Raw genomic sequence first — 22,429 nt, 5'->3', positions numbered from 1 at the left:
TGATTATGAGAAACACAAACTCAGAGGCGCTCCACTAATGCCTTAAAGGCTATTGCAGGAGAGAGAAAAGGTAGGCAGCTGGAGTGGGGGATGGAAGTGTGGATTTAAAATTAGCAACAGGTGACCTTCGGTTCTTTGGAAATTCTCAGGGGCGGGGGGCGGGGGGGGGGAGTGGACAGAATGCTCAGGGAATGGACTGTAGCCATCTGGGGTCCAGGTTAGGCATCCTTGGTACTGAAGTTTTACACTTGATTCTTATATTCCATGTACGTTAGAAGAGAAGCATAATTGTTCATCTTACACTGCCTCACTGGGTAAAACACTGTGATAGCCTCACTATGGATAGTCACCTTCTAATAAAATGCATGCTACATCCTCCCTGGATACATAAATCTGTGAGGTAATAAGCTATATACTTAAATTATTAAGCCACTCATAGATTACCACTGACTAATGAATGATTAAACTCTTCATTATTTCCTCCTGAAGTTATACAAGTGCATGTATACACAGTGTAATGGACCCTTTTATTTACCACAGATAGGAAATAGAACAAAAAGTTTTACTGTCATTCAAGAAGCACGCATTTCAAGCTCTCATAAGTTGGGTAAATTGTTTCATAGCTCACAAAGAGATTACTGTGCAATTCACAAAAGGATTTTAGAGCCCTTTCATTTAACAACTCTGCAAAGAAAGCATTATTTATCCCTGTGTTATTGGTAAGGAATCAGGTGGAGAGGCCCAGGGCTTTGCTTCCAAATTCCCTCCTCCGTTCATGAGGCACATCGGAGAACCTACTTTTGTCCTGGGAACCACTGCAGTGCTAAAGATTCATGGAAAGTGGACTGTCTCAATTACAAAGGATCTTATATGAGCAAGTTGAGGGTTCCCAAATGGTCACAAATGATCAGTACCCAAGCTGAATGGGGGTGGAAAGGCAGAGCAGCTGTCTGGAGACTGTCTAGAAGGCAAAGTCATGCTGAAGCCAAGGAAAAACACAGAACTTCCTTCTCTTTACCTTGCCTCCTCCTATGACTTCCCAAGCCAAGCCAGGCTAAAGAAAAATGCTTAAGATGATGGCATTTCTGCTCTGGATGAAAGATGCTTAGGGAGCAAGCAGCAGGGGTCGCCTTTACATCTACAGTTACTCTAGAGAGATGGAGATCAACCCCAGGGCACTAGTTCTCAATAAGCAGCAGCTCACTGTTGCTTAGCAGCAGGAAGAAGATCTGCAGAGCAGCCTAGGTACCTCTAGAAGGGTATGATGAATGTGGTCAAATTGACTGCAGAACCTACCCCTGACCATCAATGGACACATACATAGACCAAGACTGGGAGGAGGAAGAGGCACCTGAGGCCAAAGATTTGTTCTGCAATGGCCAGGCCCATGGTAGCTGAACACAGACAGACCTTCCTTCTTCATAGCGCACTGAAGTTATTAAAACAAACTCTTGCTCTTAAGCAACAAAAAGTGCTAGTAGGCTTTCACTAAAAATATATTCCCAAAGTATTGATAAAACATTTCCTTCACCCTACCCAGACACACAAATGTATAATGCTACTGAGGTGGAAAAAATAAACAAAAGAAATCATTTTCTTCACCTTTTGTTTCAAATGTCCACTTCCCCTACGCACACAAACTTTTTAACTTACAAAGGAGTTAGCGCAACTCCAAATTGAAGTTTTGCAGAGAAAGCAAGTGCAGTACACATGCTATGATTCCCAACATAACAAAAGATGTCAAAATGTTACAAAAAAAAAAAGTTATTTACCTTATGTGCATGGGTGGTGTGCCTGCATGTATGTTTGTGTATCATATCCATGCCTGGTGCCCTTAGAGGCCAGGAGAGGATATAGAGTTATAAATGGCTATGAGCCACTAAGTGGATGCTGGGGGGGGGGGGCTGGTGAGATGGCTCAGTGGGTAAGAGCACCCGACTGCTCTTCCGAAGGTCCAGAGTTCAAATCCCAGCAACCACATGGTGGCNAGAGCACCCGACTGCTCTTCCGAAGGTCCAGAGTTCAAATCCCAGCAACCACATGGTGGCTCACAACCATCCGTAATGAGATCTGACTCCCTCTTCTGGAGTGTCTGAAGACAGCTACAGTGTACTTACATATAATAAATAAATCTTTAAAAAAAAAATAAAGTAAGCATTTAAAAAAAAAAAAGTGGATGCTGGGAACAGAACCCAAGACAGAGCAGACATCAATGGCTGAGCTATCTCTCTAGTCCCTTATTAGTTTTTGCTACTGAAATGGCAGTCCTTGATAAGACTATGAAAAAAAGTGGTTCACTAAATAGAAGAACCGTGGCATTCATTCACAAGAGAGCATTCAGTCTGGATCTCTGAGAGCATCCTCCATGTAAGCCCTGAATGTCCAGCCAATTGTCCTGTCTCCACTCACTGCTTGCCCTTGGAGTGCTGGGCTTCAGACATATGCAATTATATGTGGCTTTTCATCATCAGACATGCATGGCAAATGCTTTTACCCAGGTTACTCACGCCGCCACCTCTCCCAACAAGGTGCTTTGATACCCATTCTTCCCTGTGGTTCCTTTCTACCCTTTGAGGTGGGGTAAATCCCCATTTCACAGATAAAGAAAGTTAAGAAAAAGCCAAGCAAGACACTTGGCAAGTCTCCACTGCTTTGTGACAGATCCTAAAGGACAAAGAAGGTTGAATCTCACTGCATGGAACACTGTACCTTCCACCAAGAAGGTTGGCTCCCCTCAGACTTCTGAGGTCGTGCACACCTTCTGAAGTGGAAACTTATCAGCTGGAAGAGAAAACAAGTTGAAAGTCAGACTGGCTAGAAAGGGTGCTAACACAGATCGCTAATTTAGCCTTCTCTTCTGGCCTGCGTTTGATGTAAATGGCAAGAGTTCAGAGGTCAGACAGGAGGAAGTATGTGCTTTAATTTCTTCCCCCTAGAGGTGCATGAGTGTTTTCTATTAACAAAAACCCTGTGGCCAACAAATTCTGGGCTTGGATCAAAGGGCCCTCCATGGTTTAAGTCATAACATCACAGGGAGACATTTCAAGAGGAAGCCAGGCCCAGTCAGACCCGTGGGACCAGGGAGAAGGCGGGTTTTATCCTTCAAGTGTTTGAAACATACCTTTATCCCCTCTGAAATTGCTGTGTGCCAGGAAAGAAATGGCCCCTAATAGTTATTATAGTGAACAGAGGCTGAGGTAGGGTGGTCTGTGTCTAAGGAGGAGGTGACTGGGAAGTGACATTTGGCAGCCAGCATGGCCCATTGAGCCATGTAACAACTATGTAACAGCTAACTATGTAACAACTAACTATGTAACAGCTAACTATGTAACAACTAACTATGTAACAGCTAACTATGTAACAACTAACTATGTAACAACTAACTATGTAACAGCTAACTATGTAACAACTATGCAACAACTAACTACAACAGCCAACTATGTAACAGCCAACTATGTAACAGCTAACTAACAATGTAACAGCTAACTAACAATGTAACAACTAACTATGTAACAGCCAGCTAGAACTTAGTATGAAACAGAAGGCACCAGAAGCTGGCTGGGTTATTACCCTCCCTTCCCCAGTCCCTCAATACCAGGGTGGCCTCCTGTTTGTTTCTTAGCAGCACAACCAGGATACTTCCAGTCCCTTAAGACCAGCAAGCAAGGTGCAGAACATTGCATTTGGGGCCAAGCACTGAATTCCTGAAAATCTAGCACATATGCTCACACAGGAAAATGATGCTTGTACTTCCTCAGACTTCTAGCATTATGTTGGGTGTTCTCCTAAACCATCTCGTTTAGCCCTCCAAAAATCTTAGCTATGTTCCTTTACCTCTATTCTTTATTTTTAAGATGGAGTCTCACTATGTGTAGCCCATGTGATGCATGTACATGGTCCTAGCATGTTCAACATGCCGGGGTCATCATCCCTGCAAGTGTTCTTGATGCATGTCCCATGGTCCTCGTATATCCAACATCCTGGAGTTTTCATGTCTGCAACTGACCTCAGTGCATGTCCCATGGTCCTGGTATGTCTATAATTGCTGGGGTCTCCATTACAACTTAGATCGTACCTTCATAGATCCACACAATGGTAACTCAGGGCCTCCAGCTAGAGACTCTGACCCTGACACATAACTCCCGGCTCTCTGGAACCTTTATGCAAGTTTCTATGCCCCCCCCCACCATTCTTATGTCTTTCATGCCTATAAAGGGGTGCCACATGGATCACACTAAGTTCTGCTGTCAGCTTGAGGTATAGTATGCCTGCTCTGGCCCACAGTTGTCAGAATCTTTCCTTTCAAATGAACTTGCTTTTTTTTTTTCCTTAGAGTCTTGGCCTTATGGAACCTTTTCTATTTCTAACACACACACACACACACACACAAGAATGCAGGTACCTGCTGAGCCATCTCTCCAGTCCAACCCCCAACCGCATCACAGCTCCTGATTCTCCTGCCTTAGCTTACAGAGTGCTAGAATTATAGATGTGCCACCATGTCTGGGCTTGCCCAATTTTTAGAATAAAGAACCTAAGGTTCCAAGGGACAGTAAGAGAAATTTGATTAAAATCCAAGTTCCTCTAACCTGGCTTTTGGAGTTGTTCTGAGGACAAGATCTGCTTTCGTTTCTTCTGAATGTTCTGGAAAGTTGACTTCAGAATGAGCTTTGCAAGCCAGAGTGCTACAAACTGGGCTCACTTCACCAGGGAAACCCTCTGCATTCCTAGACCCTGACTAATACAATGGCTTTTAGCTTTGCAGGAGTCTGGCCTTCAAAAGCACATCCACAAAGCTACCAGGTTAGCCTTCCTGGAAGGCACTGGTGGGGGCAGAATAGAGAGTCAAGAAAATGGCAGCACAGTTATAAAATAAATGAGAAACCAAGATAAAGGTTTCTAAGAAACACAGAGGAAGAAGAGAGCGCAGTAATTGTTTACAGGCCACTTGAGAGTCAGCTAAAGGTGTCAGAATGAAGAAATACAACTTGAAGCAGACTAGCAGGAAAGAGTTAACCCCTCAGAATTGGTCCTCCAAGGCACATGACCCATTTGCATCCAGGAAGCCAGAGTCTTAAGCTTTGCATACAAATAATTTCCCTGAACTGACCTTTGCTCCCTGCTGTTCCCAGCCTGCTTACCAACTAACTTCAGAAGAATGTGTGCCCCAGCCCAAGTGGAAAGCAGGCTGTATTTGATCAACCACTCCAGCATTCCCAACTACTGCAGGACTTGAAGTGAACATTAAATACATGAAGCGTTACTTATGTCATTGTTTACTTAAGTTTTTCCTGATGAATTTGATTCACAATGAGAGTTTCAGATTTTGCAAGGAAATGTGAATGCTTTGTGGAGAAAAACATTTTAGAAAATTCTCATGTGACAAAAATAGTACGATATCTATATTTTTAAATGTTACAACTGAGTCCATTTAAAAAGGTCAAATGCTAATAAAATGGAAGATATGGTTAGCCTTCTCTGCAGGTTCCACATCTTTGAGCTCAACCACATGAGGATAGAAAATACAGGAGAAACTTGCATCTGTATTGAACATGTGCAGATTTTTTCCCTCATACCTATTCCCTTAAACAGCGCAGTAAGACAGCGTTGTAGTGTGCATGATTGGTAATCTAGAGATGACTTAAGAGTCTACAGGAGGGTTGGGGAGGGAGGAGGGTCATCTACAAATGCTAAGTTAACTCTGAGCAGGCTTGGGTTGTAGGTCCTGGAGCCAATCCCCTACACATAACCGAGGAAAGTTATATCTCAGCTCACTGAAGAAGGCATACCATTTGGCTGAGTTTAAGAGCATAGTCGGGGGCTGGTGAGATGGCTCAGTGGGTAAGAGCACCCGACTGCTCTTCCAAAGTTTCAAAGTTCAAATCCCAGCAACCACATGGTGGCTCACAACCATCCGTAATGAGATCTGATGCCCTCTTCTGGTGTGTCTGAAGACAGCTACAGTGTATGTATAAATAAATAAATAAATAAATCTTAAAAAAAAATCAATTATTCTAAATTAAAAAAAAAAAAAAAAAGAGCATAGTCGGTGAGCTGAGAGGAAGAGGGAACAGTCTTCCCAGCAGACCTCCCAAAGGTCCACTCAGTGCTGTTTCTCTTGGGAAATAGCAACGCAGTACCTTCATGTCAACAGCTTATGACCAAAACACCAAAATTAAACAAGAAATTCACCATGGTCCCAATTAGTCTTACCTCACACAGAGGACACATTTGAGGGTAGGGGAGAAAACCTAAAGAATAGTTTCTCACAGGTTATCTCCTTGATAATAATTTACTATATCAGGATGAGATTTTTCATAAAATAAATCTTGAGTGTTTGAAGCAGATATGAATGACCTTGTAAATATCTCAAAAAATAATTTGTTACATTTGCATTTATTTTCATTTGAATACACGTTGTGATTTAGGTTTGAGAGTTCAATAAATGACTGCAGGCTGTTTGAAACTCACACTTTAAAGTCACAATTCTATTTTTAACTCTTTTAATATAATCATGACATTGACACAGCCAAATGCGAAACTAGAGATGGGAAAAGAAAGACTGGTCAAAAAGTGGAAACTTGCAAATCACAAATTATTAAAAAAAACAAAAAAAAAACAAAAAAAAACCTGCCTTGATGTTTAAAGACATGATTTCATCTACAAAATTTATTATAGTTACTGTATCTGTGGTAATATTTTTAAAAATATAAATGCCTTAGCAATTCCAAAGCACAATCAGTTCACGAAAAAGTTAAACTCATAGTCTAATCTATGATGCATTGTTACCAACTGACCTGGGCTTCTTACAATAGCTAAGGGCATTAAGCTTCCCAAATGCTCATGTTCACTCAACACCATCCATAATCTACATGTCCCTGAGGCTTATAAACAGGTGCTTGAGAAATAGACCTTCAACTTACACATGAGTTACATCCCAATAAACTTATCATTAGTGGAAAACTCAATATCAAAAAGTCAACATCAAAACAGGATATCAAAACCACAATATCAAAAAAGTACTTCATTTTCTGGAAAATCCTTAGAATATCTTTAGCACACAATTAGGCAAACTGCCAACACAAAGGGACAGAAAAATACTACAACGAAGTTTTCGAGCAACCCAGCACACAGGATGGGTCACCCTTATGATGGGGAGTTGTGGCTCACAGCCACTACCCAACACTGTTGGAAGCCATCTGTCCATACACCAAGAGCTCAGAGAGCTGTAAGTTCTGTAAGAGACACTGTGGTTTCTACGGAACACACATCACTTGCACTTGAAAAGCTCTAAATCAAAGCATAGTAACTTGAATCTTTAAGTCAGAGGCCAGCTCTGATCAATAAAATTGGAGAGGTGCTGCAGGAGATGGAGTCTATGTGGGCCCAGATGACCTAAAAGTCACAATGTAGTCCAAGCTGGTCTGAAACTCACAATCCTCCTGACTCAGACTCCCCAGTGCTGGGACGGTACAGGTGTGTAGTACTACCGTATCTAGCAATCATAAAAATAAAAAGTAAAACTGGGGGTGGAGGGTAGGAAATCCAGGATAACCAAGATGCCAGTCAAAAACGATCAAAACCTTTCCTTATTTTATTGCCCCTAGAAGGTTGACCATGACCACTGGAGTGGACACGTTTGGATCCCTGACTTTGCCCAAATGAATGGATTATGCAGCAATTGCGAAATGTAGCTGAAATCCACTCAGTTCTAGGAAAGGTCCTGGTTGGTACATTTTTGTTGTTCCCTTTTTGTTTTGTGAGACAGGGTCTCAACTATGTAGCCCTGGCTGGCCTTGAACTCACAGAGATCCCCCTGCCTATGCCTCCTGAGTCCTGGGGTTAAAGGTGTGCATCACCATGACCAGCATGACCAGTGTATGTGTATGTAAACAGTCATCCTGGAGTGGTTGACATCTGTCAGCAGTGAGCAGGGAAGAGGGGCCCTGTTCAGAAGGGTGTAACCTCTGGAGGCATGTAATTACTGCATTCATTTTATTACAGCCTGAGCTTACATCAACAACCAGAGGTTGTGGAAGTCAAAATAGAAAGGGGAGATGAACCAATCAGGCAGATGATTCTACAGCAAAGTTGGGCCAACAATCTTATGCCTCCAACCTTCATGGCTTCCCATTCCTGCCAGGGAAAAGTCCAGACAAGGAATGACCGCCATAGAGACCCTATGTTGTCTTCCATCAGCTCTGGTTGCAATTCAGGTTCAGTCCTGCTCTTCATTACCTTTCTTTAGCCCTTCAAGTTCAAATGTTGACTTTTCCCTTTAAGAAATATAGGCCCTTCCCAGGCAGGACCTCTGGTCTTGGCTGGCTCCTAGGGCCTCTTTAGAACTGTGAGGATACACGCCAGGAGCTGAACCGCAGACATAACAGATTGGCTGACTCCCACAACCTAAGGACCTACAACAGGCCCAGTTAACCTTTAATCCTAAACAATGCTGTCTTGATCTGATAAGGCCAGCAACATTCACAACTCTCTGATGAAGACTGCCCCTATACATTTGTCCTCCTTAATTCTGGATGGCATCATAGTCATTAAATAGTGGAAGTAAGTTTCCTTCCTGTGAGAACAATGTTGCTTGAAAATAAGCCACTTGTAGTAGAATCTGGCATGTATGTGGAAAGTACAAAGCATATCTAAGTGAACACGCATAGGCTCTACAGAGAAATAGATAGGTAAATAGACACCTGGATTGGCGAGCTGGCTGGGTAAGTAAAGGCACTGCCATCAAGCCAGACAACCTGAGTTTGAGCCCTAGGACCTACTTGGTGAGGAGAGACCGTATAACCTTCACACTCATGCTACGGCACAGGAATGCCCCACCCCTGTCCTAAGTGAAAAACAGAGCATAAATGATAACCGAAAAGTGTATAGTATAGAAATTGTTTAAATTGTTTTAATTATAAAAATAAAATAATTGATTTTAATTAAAACTATATATAATATTTATAAAAATAAAATTAGATTTTTACATATATTTGTATTTATAATTATAAAAATTAAACTAAATTGAATGCTCGGTGTCTACACAAAAATTCTATTGTAAACTATGAAAGCTACAGGAAAAGATGACAACTGCCATCATCCTCTGTAAGAACACAAAAAATCCCCTCCCTGGGAGACTGAGGCAGGGGGATTCTCAACCTCCCTCAAGACAAAGCACAGTATATGTAAATCTAACTAACACTAAGAGTGGGTGGAACAGGGGGATGGGAAGTTCACCAGAGTCACCCGAGTTGATCCTGGAAGTTCTTCATCTTAATAAGAAAAGGAATTACACAGGGAATGGTATTTTGTTTTTCTTTTTTAATTCTAGCCTAAGAGCAGTGTAGCCACCTTAGTATTATTTTTTAGTGTTTCCTGGGATTGTTTACTCTGGAAGAGCGGACAAGTGGCCTGCAGCAGATTTTCTCCAAACTTAAGAGTCTGTCACCTCCACACACACCTCAGCCTTCTGATAGGCATCATCAGTACACAAGGGCAAGAGACATGGAAGTGATGGGATGGTACCTGACACACAGCACATGTTCAGTAAATATTTCATAAATGAATTACCCAATGAATTCTAACCTTGTGAGAAATGAGTCCCAAATACACATTAATTTCAAGGGCATACATTTTCCCCACTCCTAAATAGAGCTCGGCTTTCTTCACCATCAATAAACCAAACACCCAAACCCATTAATATTCAGAACGTTCATATACTGGGCATTGGGCTGGACCAATGATAGAACCGAAAGACGCATTTCAATCATTTTGTAGCAGGACCCCAAAACATTTTCCAGTCAATCTAGAATACTTAAGGAAATGAACATGCTAACTAAACACAGTGAGGAAAGCTAATTTGGGATAGGAACTATTAGAAAGATACATAGTCTACCTTTCAAACCCCATGGACAATTCTTGCAGTCTAAGGCTCCCAGATCAATGAGTGTGGGCTCTCTCCCACAGGTGCTTGCTCGCTCTCCAGCAACCCTCCAAGGCTGTAACTGTTTACCAGTCTTATCTAGCTTTAATGTCTGAGATACAGGTGTGCAAATACAAATTCCTTACCTGTTTTCAGTCTATTTAATTTGTTTATTTGCCATTATTGTTTTATTATTATTATTAATATCTTGAAGATATGTGTGTGGCCTAGGATGACCTTGAAGTCTCCATCCACCTCTTCCCTCCTCCCGAGGGCTGGGATTTCAGGCCTGGGCTACCACACCATGCTTTTACGATCATGTGCATTTATACTATCTCCAGAAATTATAATTTGAGACACCCATAACCTGTGTTATGGGTTTGTAATCAGTATAGAGCTTAGTCTTCCTTAAGATTGAAGAAAGGCCACCACTTTAGCCTATCACAGGAGGAACACGGAAACCAACTCCGAATAGCCAACTGAGTGGCCCTCTAAACCTTTCTCAGGTTTCCAGGATTTTTTTTTCCTAAAGGTCTCTGGGAAGGAATAGGAACAATCCACAGAAAGCTGCAGCCACAGTCTCCCATCCAGAGAAGAGGCCGCTGAAGGCATCTGACCTATTCCAGCCCCTCCTGTGTCATGCTGGACTTTAGAGGGAAACAGAGGGAGACAAGGGGAGCCAGCAGCACAGGTTAGCATCCTGCAGAGGCACCAAGTGGATAGGCAGGCCAAGGAGCTGATAGGTTAGTGAGGATTGAGCATCAGCAAAATCCCATAGGCCTTTCTATTCCTTTGATATCCAAGGGTCAGGGGTTGAGGGGAAGTGAAATATTTAAACCACACAACTCCACCTCTAACAGACACACAAGTATCTTGAGACACTATAAACACTGCTCATTGATAACAAAGAGATGATATAGCCGGATACTTCTTTCTCAGTTATCCACAGTCAGTAACTGCCAAGGCCTTTATGGATTCTCTGTGATGTTTTTAACTCAGTATAGTGACATGGAACTATAAAGACTATTTAAGCTAATTATATCAGGAATGGATTTGGAGTAGACTCATGAATCAATGAATGTATTTGTTCATCATTACTTCTGGCCATTCTGAAAGGAAGGAAGGAAGGAAGGAAGGAAGGAAGGAAGGAAGGAAGGAAATGCTGGCTATCATACAATAGAGTGTATCTGTGTTGCTTGCTAGCATAGGCCTTATCAACTGGGCCACAGCTGAAGAGATTCCAAATTGCTTTATGACACTCTTGGATTTTCTCCTGCTAATAATTCCTCCTTCCTGCCTATGACTGGCAGGCGTCTTCCACACTGCAGTAATGTGGGACAGCTAATTATCTACCAATCCACCTTGCTATTCCGCACTTGGCCACTTTTATCTGCACAGGACAGCTGCACTCTGTGTGTTTGAAGTAACATGTCAGCCTCTGCTAATGCAACAAGACTTACATCCCTAATGATGTCTCCACACTTTGAAGCAACAACTCAAAGCCTAATTAAAAATTCAGATTCATTCTCACCGGCTTGCTGACTTTTTTTTTTAAACTGTCCTTCCACAGAGCCTTGAAGTATCTTTTAAAATATCCCATGCAAAGAATAATATAAATTATATTTTTAAAAATACAAAGGAAGTCAAGAAAAGAGGGAGGGGCTGTAATCAGTCTTGGGCTTTGTGTCTTCTAAAAATGGCTCTGATTGGAGGAGAACCAAGACAGCACTGTAGATGAGATAAGCATGTCAGCCTTGGGCTTCTACTCTGCAGAGAGCAGAGCGCACAGCACACCCAGGGAAACAAGGATCAGAAGGTACACTTTGCAGTCCACCCACTTGGTATTTGTAGGTTGAGCTTTCAAACTGTAAGCAGCTCCGCGGACTGTGAAGTTTAAGGAGGAATCTATTTGTGAACTCAGAAAAAGAAAGCAAAGGTTAAAAAAAAAAATTCCAATAACATGTCATTTATGTTGTGGCATCGCTGAAACTCCTCCAGAGAAATATTGCAATGTCCGCTAAAAGTAAATGCAAGGATTTCCTATTCCAGAGGAAAGGAAAAAGAATATAAGCCCTTTCCATCCAATTTCACAACAGAACAGAGGTGGCGTCCCCTTCTGTGGCTTTTCTATAAACAAACACTAAGGCCTAATGCTGTTCTTCCCCAACCCTTTACTCTAATGCTTTGTCCTTTGTTAGTGTAGTTATATATTTTGTTGACTTATCTATGTATTTCTTTCACTATTTTTGCAGCACTGAGGATTGAACTGAGGGCCTCATACATGCCAGGAAATAGCTCTACCACAGAGCCCTCTCCTCAGACCCACTTTTCTATTTTGAATAAAGAGTTACTTTTGTACTCGAGGGTCACAGTGGTCATCTGCAAGTAATCAGTTCCACTTGCTCCTTTAAACCAGTATCTAACAGCCTGACATGGTGGCGCACGCCTTTAATCCCACCACTTAGGAGGCAGAGACAGGCGGATCTCAAGTTGGGAGGCCAGCCGACAGAGCGAGTGAGTTCCAGGACAGCCAGGGCTACTCAGAGAAACCCTGTCTCAAAAAATGGAAATCAAAGCAAAAAAACAAAAAAGCCCAAATAACATCCAAAACCCAGTATCTAACATTCTGTATGTCTCAGCAGCTCTGAGACTTTCTTCAGTGGCTCAAGGACTGAATTCTCTCTTCAGCCCAGAAGCTCAGTTCTTATTACTGAAATTGTTTGTTTGTTTGGAGACAGGGTTTCTCTGTATAGCCCTGGCTATCCTGGAACTCACTTTGTAGACCAGGCTGGCCTCGAACTCAGAAATCCGCCTGCCTCTGCCTCCCAAGTGCTGGGATTAAAGGTGTGCACCGCCGCCGCCACCACCACCACCAGGCTTAGCTCAATGACTTTTAAGTACTAAGTGATAACTTCAAAGTATCTAACCAGCACCAAGCTAAACCATCACCTTCATCACCTCAGCCATAAAGGAGCTGAGCAAACTGTTTTTAAAGTATGAATGATTGGTGTTAAAATTTCCTTTTCTAATATAATGAAATGGGAAAGAAAGGGGACTCCCACAGGATCAGAAAGATGTGAGAAGGATCAGAAGATCCTAAGACTGAGATTAGAGACTACAGCTGCAACATATGTCTTGCAGGATTGCCAGTGTGGACCAGTCCCTCACTGGTCTGTAGCTTCCAGGTAACAAGTCACTTATAAATTAGACCAATATATTTCACTATCTCAGCTATGATCTCCTCAGTGGTCAGACACTGTAGGCAACAGGCAATAGAGAGGGTAAGGCTATTCCACCTGGTTCTGTAGGCTCTCCTTGAACTGGTCCTGAGGCTGCGGGATGGAGCAGGACCTGGCAAGTGGTATTGGCTATCACAGCTTAAATCTTAAACCTCTTAGCTGAGTTTCCTATGTTCTAGGGCTTGCTCCAGTTTCTAGATTCCTCTCCCCCAAGGCACACCATCTCCAAAGCCAAGGGGTTCAGGCACATGAAGCAACTGGTTTCCAACCAGCATGGAAGATGCTGCCAGCTATATTCAAAGAGCAGGTTACTCCACTTAGGAAGATGAGCATTAAGAGCTATAGTGTAGTCATATAGCCCTTCCGGAAGATCCACCCCCAGATAACTCAACCTGTAATGGCAGTATGTTCCTTTCTCATTCAAGCTAATGGGAGTTAGGGATGCTGGCACCTGTCAGAAAGGAAGTCTTGCTAAAAAAGATCCTACGGGTTCAACAACTTGACCTCTGCCTACTGGGCTAACCTACCACCTATGCACTTTCTCCCCTATCTAACTAAACTTCAAATCCTAAGCCATCCTCCCATTCTTCAACAGGAGGCTTCTGGGAAGGCCACTCCTTGACCACCCAACCTCTATTCATTCCAGACTAGACCCTTTTCCCCATGAGACAGACACATAAACATCCCTGACACACTTTCTTCAAGCATCCAGAGCACCTGTTATAATTGTGTTACTTTGTAAATTAACTGATAGAGATCTCAAGCCTAACAGAGTGCCTGGCACAAAAGAAACCTTGAATAAATATTTGAAGGCTTTATAATGAAAGACAAGCAGCTCATCTCTCGAGGCAATACACTTTAGAACTCCTCATTGAAAAGTTCTACTTCGTAACTACACAGAAATTCTCTCCCAGCAGGGCCTAAGTTGTTGCTTCTACAGGCTAACTCAAGTTCAGTTCCCAGAGCCCATGCTACAACTGCCTGTACTCCAACTACAGGGATCCAGTGTCATCCTCTAGTCTCCAATGATACCCACATGCAAATGTGACACATACATAAACATAAATAGAGAGACACAGAGAGAGAGACAAAGAGAGAGAGACAGAGAGAGAGAGAGAGACAGAGAGAGAGACAGAGAGAGAGACAGAGAGACCTCCCCATAACCTGCACACAGCACTGCCTTTATAGCCCAGAACCCACTGATAATTCTACCCCAGACACTGCAAACCAGTGAGTGGCCTCTGGCTCCATCTTGCCTGCAGATGTGTTTGGCTTGGCCCACACTGTTTTATTACTATTATTTTAATCTGAACCACCAATTGCCAACATTTTAAGAAGCAAGCTCTTTCTACATCTCCTAAAAACAAAGCAATGAAATGACACTAGCCTGGATGGTGTCCCCACGTTGCCTCTGGACAAACACAATGGGGACAGAGTAGCTCTGCCCTCCTGCAGTCCTGGCAATCCCTCATGGCTACAGTGTCCCACACCTCTCCTACTGGCCTACACAGTCAGCCCGCTTCCTTTCTTCTGCCCATCTGACATTGGGAAACATTAGATGGAGTAACCTAAAAGTGCCATAAATCACACGGGTGGCAATTCTTTCCATTGTGTCTTGACAAGCCAAGTGGGTCCAAGCATGGGAAGCTCGTGCAAAGGATGCTAGATGCCAGGCTCCTTCTGGAAAGGCCGCGCTTCCATTACCCATCTTCCTGCTTACTCCTGCATCCATCAGGCCCCAATTCTGTGATGAGGCCTGTGGTCACAAGCTACTCAGAAAACCAAAAATACATGCTGCATCTTTAGTCCTCAAAGGTCCCTGTCCCGTGTGTGTGTGTGTGTGTGTGTGTGTGTGTGTGTGTGTGTCTGTGTGCGCGCGCGCGCGCACGCGCGCTCATGTCTCCACCTACAGCTTGTCCTACCCTTAATCACTCTTACCTCCTCTTCTAGAAGGGGTGGGAACAAAAGTGAGCTGATGAGGCTCACACTACATCAAAGCTCATGTGCCTACACTAAGAAAACAAGAAAACTCAGTCTCATGGGATAGTACAGGGAGACCAGAGGTATTCTATTCAGAAGGCTGGTCTCTGGGAAAAAAGTACTAGCTATTTAAAATTCTACACAACAGGGACCCAAAGATAGAAAACACTGTTATCAAACATTCACAATAATAAATTGAATTCTAATGCAATTTGAAATGTCACAAACAAAACTGCAGTGTCCTGTCACCTGCGGGACAGGAGGAACAGGTGGAGGCGGTGGGGAAACCAGCCTGACAGCCCACACTAGTAGTCACCAGCTGTTTAAACTGGAGGGGAAAGATGTGTGCTCTCTTAAACTATTTTCTTTGGTTTTGTACATGTAAAAAACGGACAACGTTTCAATAGCAAGCTTAAGGGTAAATAAGTAACTACAAATTGCACATCCAGTACTTTCTTCAGAAACTCCAGAGGGTGGTTTGGCAGCACTTGCTTGAGGTCTGTACATGATACCCAAGAACCTCTGGAACAGAAACATGGCCACACTGACAACCCAATATCTGAGGATGAGATCGGTGCTTGGCTCTGGCGGAGCTGCAGGCTTCTCCATTCTCAGTTTTACAACCTTGCACTGAGCAGACTATACCCACATTTACATCCTGTTTACTGAATGCTCTTCTGCAGAGCCCTGTGCTGGTTAGGTTTTGGTTTTAGTTTTGTTGGGAGTTTTTTGTTGTTGTCGTCTGGTTTTTGTTTTGTCTTCTTTTTTTCCCGCCTTTAAAATGTATTTCCCCGTATGAACCACATGAAATGAGAAGACACTGAAGTTCAGATGGGTTTTTAATAACACTCAGGAAGTTACACAACTGATAATTGGCTGAGTCCAAATTGCTGTCGCTGCTGCCCCCATGGTGTTCTGAGGATGATCAGATTCCTACAGCGTCCGTCCAAGGGGATCCACCATGAATTTCACTCCACCCCCTGGCAACAGTGGAGTTTTGGAAGGCTCCCACCTAAACCCACCCACTTAGGCTGAAAGGATCAACTTGGCAAGCAGCGACCAGAAATAGCACCGACATGTTATGAAGTGTGAAACCGTGGCCTTCCCCTTCCCAAGCCCAAGTCCAACCCAAGCAGGGCTGGCAAGGAAACTGAGGAGCACAAGGAATGCAGCCAGCTAAGGCAGGCAGGCATTAGCGAGAAGAAAGCCCAGCCAGCACTGAGACAACAGCAGTCAGCAAAAGTCATTCAATATGTTTATCCTTCGGCTCATTCTTAAGTTCAAGTTCAACTCAGAGTCACCTATAATGGTTCAGCTTTCTTCTTCTCCAAATATTTAATTCTAGAAGGAAGAAATAACAATTTCCCCAACTTTATACACAAACATACAAACGAATCCACATTATTTGCATGTTTTCCTCCTCAAAAATAGTCTGTAGTACATAAATATATATTTAAGTCATTCAAAGCCAGGTTATACCCAGGACAGTATGGTATATGGATTATAAGCCTCACTTAAATACAACTGAATCAGCTTGTAGTTGCAGGTACAGCAACATTTATGCCCGGTCACCATAGATGTGTGAGGGTGGCCAGAGCTGAGATACCATACAGGGTCTATGTGGAGGGGTGGAGCCAAAGCCAGCCTTGTCAAGAAGGCTCAAGATGCACTAGCCTCCTCATCCAATACCAGCAGAGATGAGAAATGTCTGCGGGCTGCTGATCTGCCCACGGTTGAGGCTACAGATTCCACTCTCAGGGCCCGCCTCTGTATATGGACATTCCATTGAAAAGGCCAAAGTAGCCTACTTCCTTGATCACCACAGGAACAGAGCAAGGCTGTTCTGTGGCCCGGCGATGCCCTCTTCATCTCTCTGCTACTCACTCACAACTACTTTCTAGGGCCTCGAGGCCTTACCAAACCTTCTGTCCGAATCACTGTTTCCTTTTGTGCCTGTTTCCATCACCAGCTGAGAGACTAGGAAAGGAGTAGGAGTGGAGGCCTGGCCTTGGTCACCTTGTACAGCCAACAAAGTCTCACCTAAGACCTTTCAGAGAAAAAGCCCTCTACTTCAAATTTGTTAGAGACGCTCAAAAATGAGCAAGGGTTTGTGTGGCTTGTGCACTGCTGTCTTGCTGCATAGGAAGGCTTCCCAGTCTCTGGGATCTCTGCTCATTGTTTACATCATTGCTGTTTTCAATGGACAGACACCTCTGCCTAGCAGGCCCTTCTCCCGGAGTTACCCTGCCCTGACTGCTGCTCTTTAATTGAAATGAAGCTCCAGTTGTGTACCTCTGATATTTTTTCTGAAAGGAACCCTGTCTCCTTCTCTTCCCAGGGTCCATACAGCAGCTGTGTGACCAACCTGCTGGTGTGTCTGCCAAGTTCACAGCGAGTGTGCCCAGCACAGCACAACTAAACACCAAGGAAGACTCACTGGCCTTGAGCCAGACCCTCGCTAATAGGAAGCCTCAATTGTCACATAATGTTAAGTGGGCTTACAAAATGCCCAGTGAAATAGCTCCCAAGGTAAATATGCCTTCTAACAAGCAAGCACTGGGGATTAAGCATTTTACCTGTGCAATCTTACCTCTTTAAGGCCGGTGGTTCTCAACCTTCCTAATTCTGCAACCCATTAATATAGTTCCTCATGTTATATAGTGACCCCCCCCATAAAATTATTTTCATTGCTACTTCACAACTGTAATTTTGCTACTGTTATGAATTGCGATGTAAATATGTAAATATCTGTTTTTCCATAGTCTTAGGTGCCCCTGTGACAGGGTCATTCAATCCTCAAGGGGGCTACAACCCACAGGTTGAGAATCACTCTTAAAGCTAAACCCCCTCAGAGGAGGCTATGCAGGAAAATCTTGCAGTTCTCTAAATACCTGAGACACAGCTCAGGACACTTATCAATGGTAAATGAAAATATTAAAAAACTACTGCATCCATGAACAGTTGTCAGCCACAGCTTTATTCATATTGATAAGTTTGCCATCCAAGCCACAGAGCAGAGCCTAGGCTGACAAAGCACCAATGAAATTACCCAACTGGCCAGTGGCTACTCTGGAATCCAGGTCTCTGGACACCCAACACAAGACCCTTTCCACTGTGGGACACCATTCAACCAAAGCTTGTTGCATGAATGAATAAGCAGAAGCAAGTCTCCCTAGATCCCCATCCCTGTCTGCTCCTCAGACCCTAGCGTTGATGGCTTCAGTTCACCAGACTCCTGAGGAGACGAGACAATGATTAGGTTTCTGACTTTCCCCCATGATCTATGATGTCTGCTGCCAGGGAGGCAGCATTCAGTGGCAGCTTTCCCAGTAAAACTGATTAGCGTAAATCACATCAGTTAAAATTTGGGACCATTATTTAAAAAAACAAAACAAAACAAAACAAAAACATAAAAACAAAGACAGGGGTAGGTAACCCCAGCTGGAAAACTTTTCCAGGAAAATTTTAAGACAGACTGCTTTTCAAACCATCTTCTCTATGAGCAAGCACAAGAACTACGTGGTGGAAACCAGAGAGCTGAAAGGCTCTTTTGCCTTTGTGAGCTATCCCGGTACAGCCTCCGGTACAGCCCGAGCACGGTGTGCAGCTATTGGGGCTTCGTCAGAAACACAGGCCTCAGTGGGAAGCTACTTTGCAATTTCTCAAAGTCAAGAGCTGCTTTTGGAAAATTTTCAGCAACAAAACAACTTAAAGGTCTGGAAACTGGCCTTGAAAATTAACAGGACTACAGATCTCATAAAACACCAAGGTTAAATAAAAGGAGTCAACATCTTTGGGGAGAGGGGAGGACATGCAGACACTTTCCTCCTCCAGAGGGGGGAAAAAGAAAAAAGAAAAACCTTGTTGCCCCAACCATCCAATTCAACTTAAGGGCATTTGTCGCCGACTGAGTCTCTATCTGTAGAATCCACATTCTAGAACAGAGGGTACATCGCCTTCATTTTAGGCAACTGGCCCACCTTTACTTCAGATACCAGACATCTAACTAGCACTGGATTCATTATGCACAAGTACTTCTCCCAAAGCTAACAGTCTGGCTACTTTAAAGGGGGATTCTTCTCACAATTTCCCAGATAGGAGCAAGTGGCAGATCAATGTATATAGTTCAAGAAGGGGAATTTAAATACAGAAAGCACCTCTCCTTTGAAAAAAGGAGAGAGGCCACTTTACATTTTGCCAGACAAAATCCTGTCCACAGGAGGTCCGTTTTCACGACGGGGTTGCAGAGGTGTTAGCTAGGGGCCAATTGGAAAAGAGATAAAGGGCCATTTGGGCACACACACACACACACACACACACACACACACACACCACCGACTCCAGCTTTTGTTTTTTTCTTTTTCTTTTCCTAAAGTGTTTAAAGTGTCTCCCCACCTGAATGACAATGTGTCAGGATCACCTTTTGTCAAGGACCAGGGTGAGAAACCATAAAATTGCTGACAGAATCTTAGAAAATAGCAAGCCTTTAAGATTACAGGAAGGGGAGGGGGTACCATCCGTCGTCCTGTCCTAGGAATTGGGTGAAGGTGGCAAAGGCGACCTAATCCTGAAAGCAAAACTTCAGGTGGCACCATTAGAAATCCCTTTTGAAAAAAAAAAATCCTCTGTGGGAAAACAGTTCTGTTTGTTTCTAAATTAACGCATTCACCAAGGCAAAGCAAATCTAGATGGTTTTCACTGCCTCCCAACGCCCTTCCATCCCTAGGTCAGGGCGCCAGCAACCAGAAAATGCACATGGAAGAAATTAAAACTGAACCTAAATCAAGACCAGAGCATAGGAAGCAATAGAAAGATGCATTTTAAAAGAGTAGCTGTTATCATGGAAATAAAGAAAATCCCCCTCCGCAGCAGATCAGGGCCGGATTTCTACAAATAAATGTAAATTTACCCTTCCAGCAAAGCCATCTCTCCACCTTAGAAAAGCTAGCGCGGAGGTGAAACTTGTTTTAAGCATACTGCATGCAGCCTCTTAGGGGGCCTGGGTGGAAGTAGGTTTCTGGGCTCTTTTTCTTTTCTCTCTCTCTCTTTCTCTTTTTCAAGAAAGCCGTCAGAAACCTGAATCCCAAAGAGAAGCAAAACATCTCGCCCGTAGGAGGTAGAATGGTCACTCTAGGTTCGAAATCAGAAACCTATTTTGACACCACATTCCTGAAAACTTCGGCCTTTCGAAGACCAATCCCACCACCATTATTACAGGAATGAGTTAGTTAGTTGTCTGGAGCACCAGGCTGTTTCGCTGGCTTGGTACTCGGAGTGTCATCTCATCAGTTCCTAATTGAGTGGGCCTTCTTCGCCAAGAAGATGAGAATAACGGCGCGATAGGATCTCCAGGTGGTTGCTGTCTAGCAATTTTTACAACTGTGGGTTATTAGTAGCATCGTCAGAAATCCTTATCAGCCAAAGGCAATTAATCTACAACCCTAGGGAAGGCCAAAAGACGCAGGGGGAAAAAATAGAAACCCTATTCACCTTGCCCTTCCCAGCGAAGGCACACACAAACCAGAAATTACACAGCGGACAAGAGGCGACCAAGGGCCGCAAGAGCGGAAAGAAAAAGAGTCCCCAGAAGGCCTGGAGCGGGGGATCCGCCAGATCAGCCCCTCCCCTCCCCCAAAGCGGCAGGGCAGGGAGAACAAGCCCGGGTTGCTGGGCCGCCCGGACCCCAACAGTCCTGCGGCCCAGGCGGACAATCTACCTTCGCTCCCTCGCCCACTCGTGCGTCTGGTCTCCAGGACGCTGGGAGGTTTCAAGAGGGTGGAGTGGGGGAGCCTTGGAGAATGCCCCGAGCCGGGCGGGACCGCTGCCTAGGGATGGGAACACAAAGAGGAAAAGGGAGTTTGTAGGAGTGACGAGTGAAAACAAATCTGCGAAGGAAGAGAGTGCAAACTGGGGAAGGAAGCGCGGATAGAGCAGAGAATCCCCCAGCCAACAAGAAAGGAGCCGGGGCCGAGAAGAGGGGAAAAGTGGGTGCGGGGCAGAGGCTCTGCAGAAGAGGGCAGCGGCAAATGAGTACTCGGGACAGAGAGCACTGGATGTGGTGAAGTCTGCAGGAACCGAGAGGTCCCACAGCCCGCTTGGGCACTCCGTGCAGTGCCCCAGGGCTCTGCGCAGCGGGAGAGCGCTGCAAGTGAGGCGGCGCGAAGGGGGTCGCTTACCTGCATGGTGACCACCCCCAGCTCCTCGGCAGCCAGCCTCCGCATCTGGCTCGCCAGCACTTGCGCCTCATCCAGGATGGAGAAGTCGGCGTCGGCCACGGCGCCCAAGATCCAGCATGCCACAAGGCAGAGCAGCCAAAGGGGCGGCCGCGGGGCCCCAGGCCAGCCAGGGTAGCGGGGACAGCGGCGGACCACAGCGGCCGGCCTTACGGTCTCCTCTTCCTCCGGCTCGCGGGCCATGCCGCCTCCCGCCACTCCCGCCGACCGGATTCGGGCTCTGGCCGCGGGAGGCGCAGCCCGCCAAACTTTCCTCGTCTCCTGCGCTCTCGGCTTCACGGCGCGGCGGCAGTAGCTGGCAAACTTAGGGGGCGCCCGGCTGCAGCGCGGGCGCGCGGGCGGCCACCATCGCCCGGCGGCAGCGGCTCCGAGACCGCGGCGCCCGCAGGCCGGGCGGGCGGCTGAGAGCACCGGCGGAGCGGCGCCGCCTTCGCTTTCCCGAGTCCCGGCGCAGCCCGAAGACGGCGGCGGAGCCACCAGTGCAGGCGCGGCGAGGCGACCCGGGCGGTCTCCCGGCGAGGAGGGAGAGGGAGGTTTAAAAGACCGAAGTGAGAGAAGAGAAAGGAAAGAAAGCGGCGGGGAAAAGGGAGGTGTCTGGTGCCACCACGCTGCGCTCCGGCTCCGTACACTTCCCGGCTCCGCCGCCGCCGCTGCAGCGGTGATTTATGGAAAGAGGAGGGAGGCGGGGAAAGTCCCGCGTTCGCCCCTCCTCTCCCTCGCTTGCACGGGGCGACGCCCTGGGACGCTGGGGGCCCGGGATACTGGGGGACCTCGCTTGCACAGGACCCTTCTGGCCTGAGAAGGGGACCATTGAGACCTTCCCATAGCTGGCCACGCGACCGCCCCCCCCCCCCTTCCTGACTCGGCCCGTGCAGGGGATCTCGGGTCCCAAGTGTTACAGGTTCCACCCACCCACCACCCAAAGTCCCTTTTAAGTTCGAGAACTCGGGCTTTCTGCCTGACACAGACCTAGGAAGGGAGCAACTGCCTTTAGAGCCTCAATTTCCTTTCCTCGTTTTTATTAGTAACAATAGCTCGCCCTCGTGGGCGCAGCG

At 45.2% G+C, this 22,429-nt stretch overlaps 1 protein-coding gene across 1 annotated transcript in view; it reads right to left on the bottom strand.

Moving 5' to 3' along the window:
• Cachd1 (cache domain containing 1) overlaps positions 1-22,005 on the bottom strand; it is a 220,649-nt gene extending 198,644 nt beyond the window's left edge. The window contains exon 1 of the mRNA XM_021160262.2: positions 21,318-22,005. Coding sequence (XP_021015921.1) covers positions 21,318-21,557 — 240 coding nt within the window. The 5' untranslated portion in view covers positions 21,558-22,005. The remainder of the gene's footprint in view (positions 1-21,317) is intronic.
• Between the last annotated feature and the right edge of the window lie 424 nt (positions 22,006-22,429).

The sequence above is a fragment of the Mus caroli genome, chromosome 4 (genome assembly GCF_900094665.2).
Source record: "Mus caroli chromosome 4, CAROLI_EIJ_v1.1, whole genome shotgun sequence".
NCBI classification, from domain to species: Eukaryota; Metazoa; Chordata; class Mammalia; order Rodentia; family Muridae; genus Mus; species Mus caroli.
Note: the sequence above shows the minus strand (reverse complement) of the source record. Positions and strands in the feature narration are given on the sequence as shown.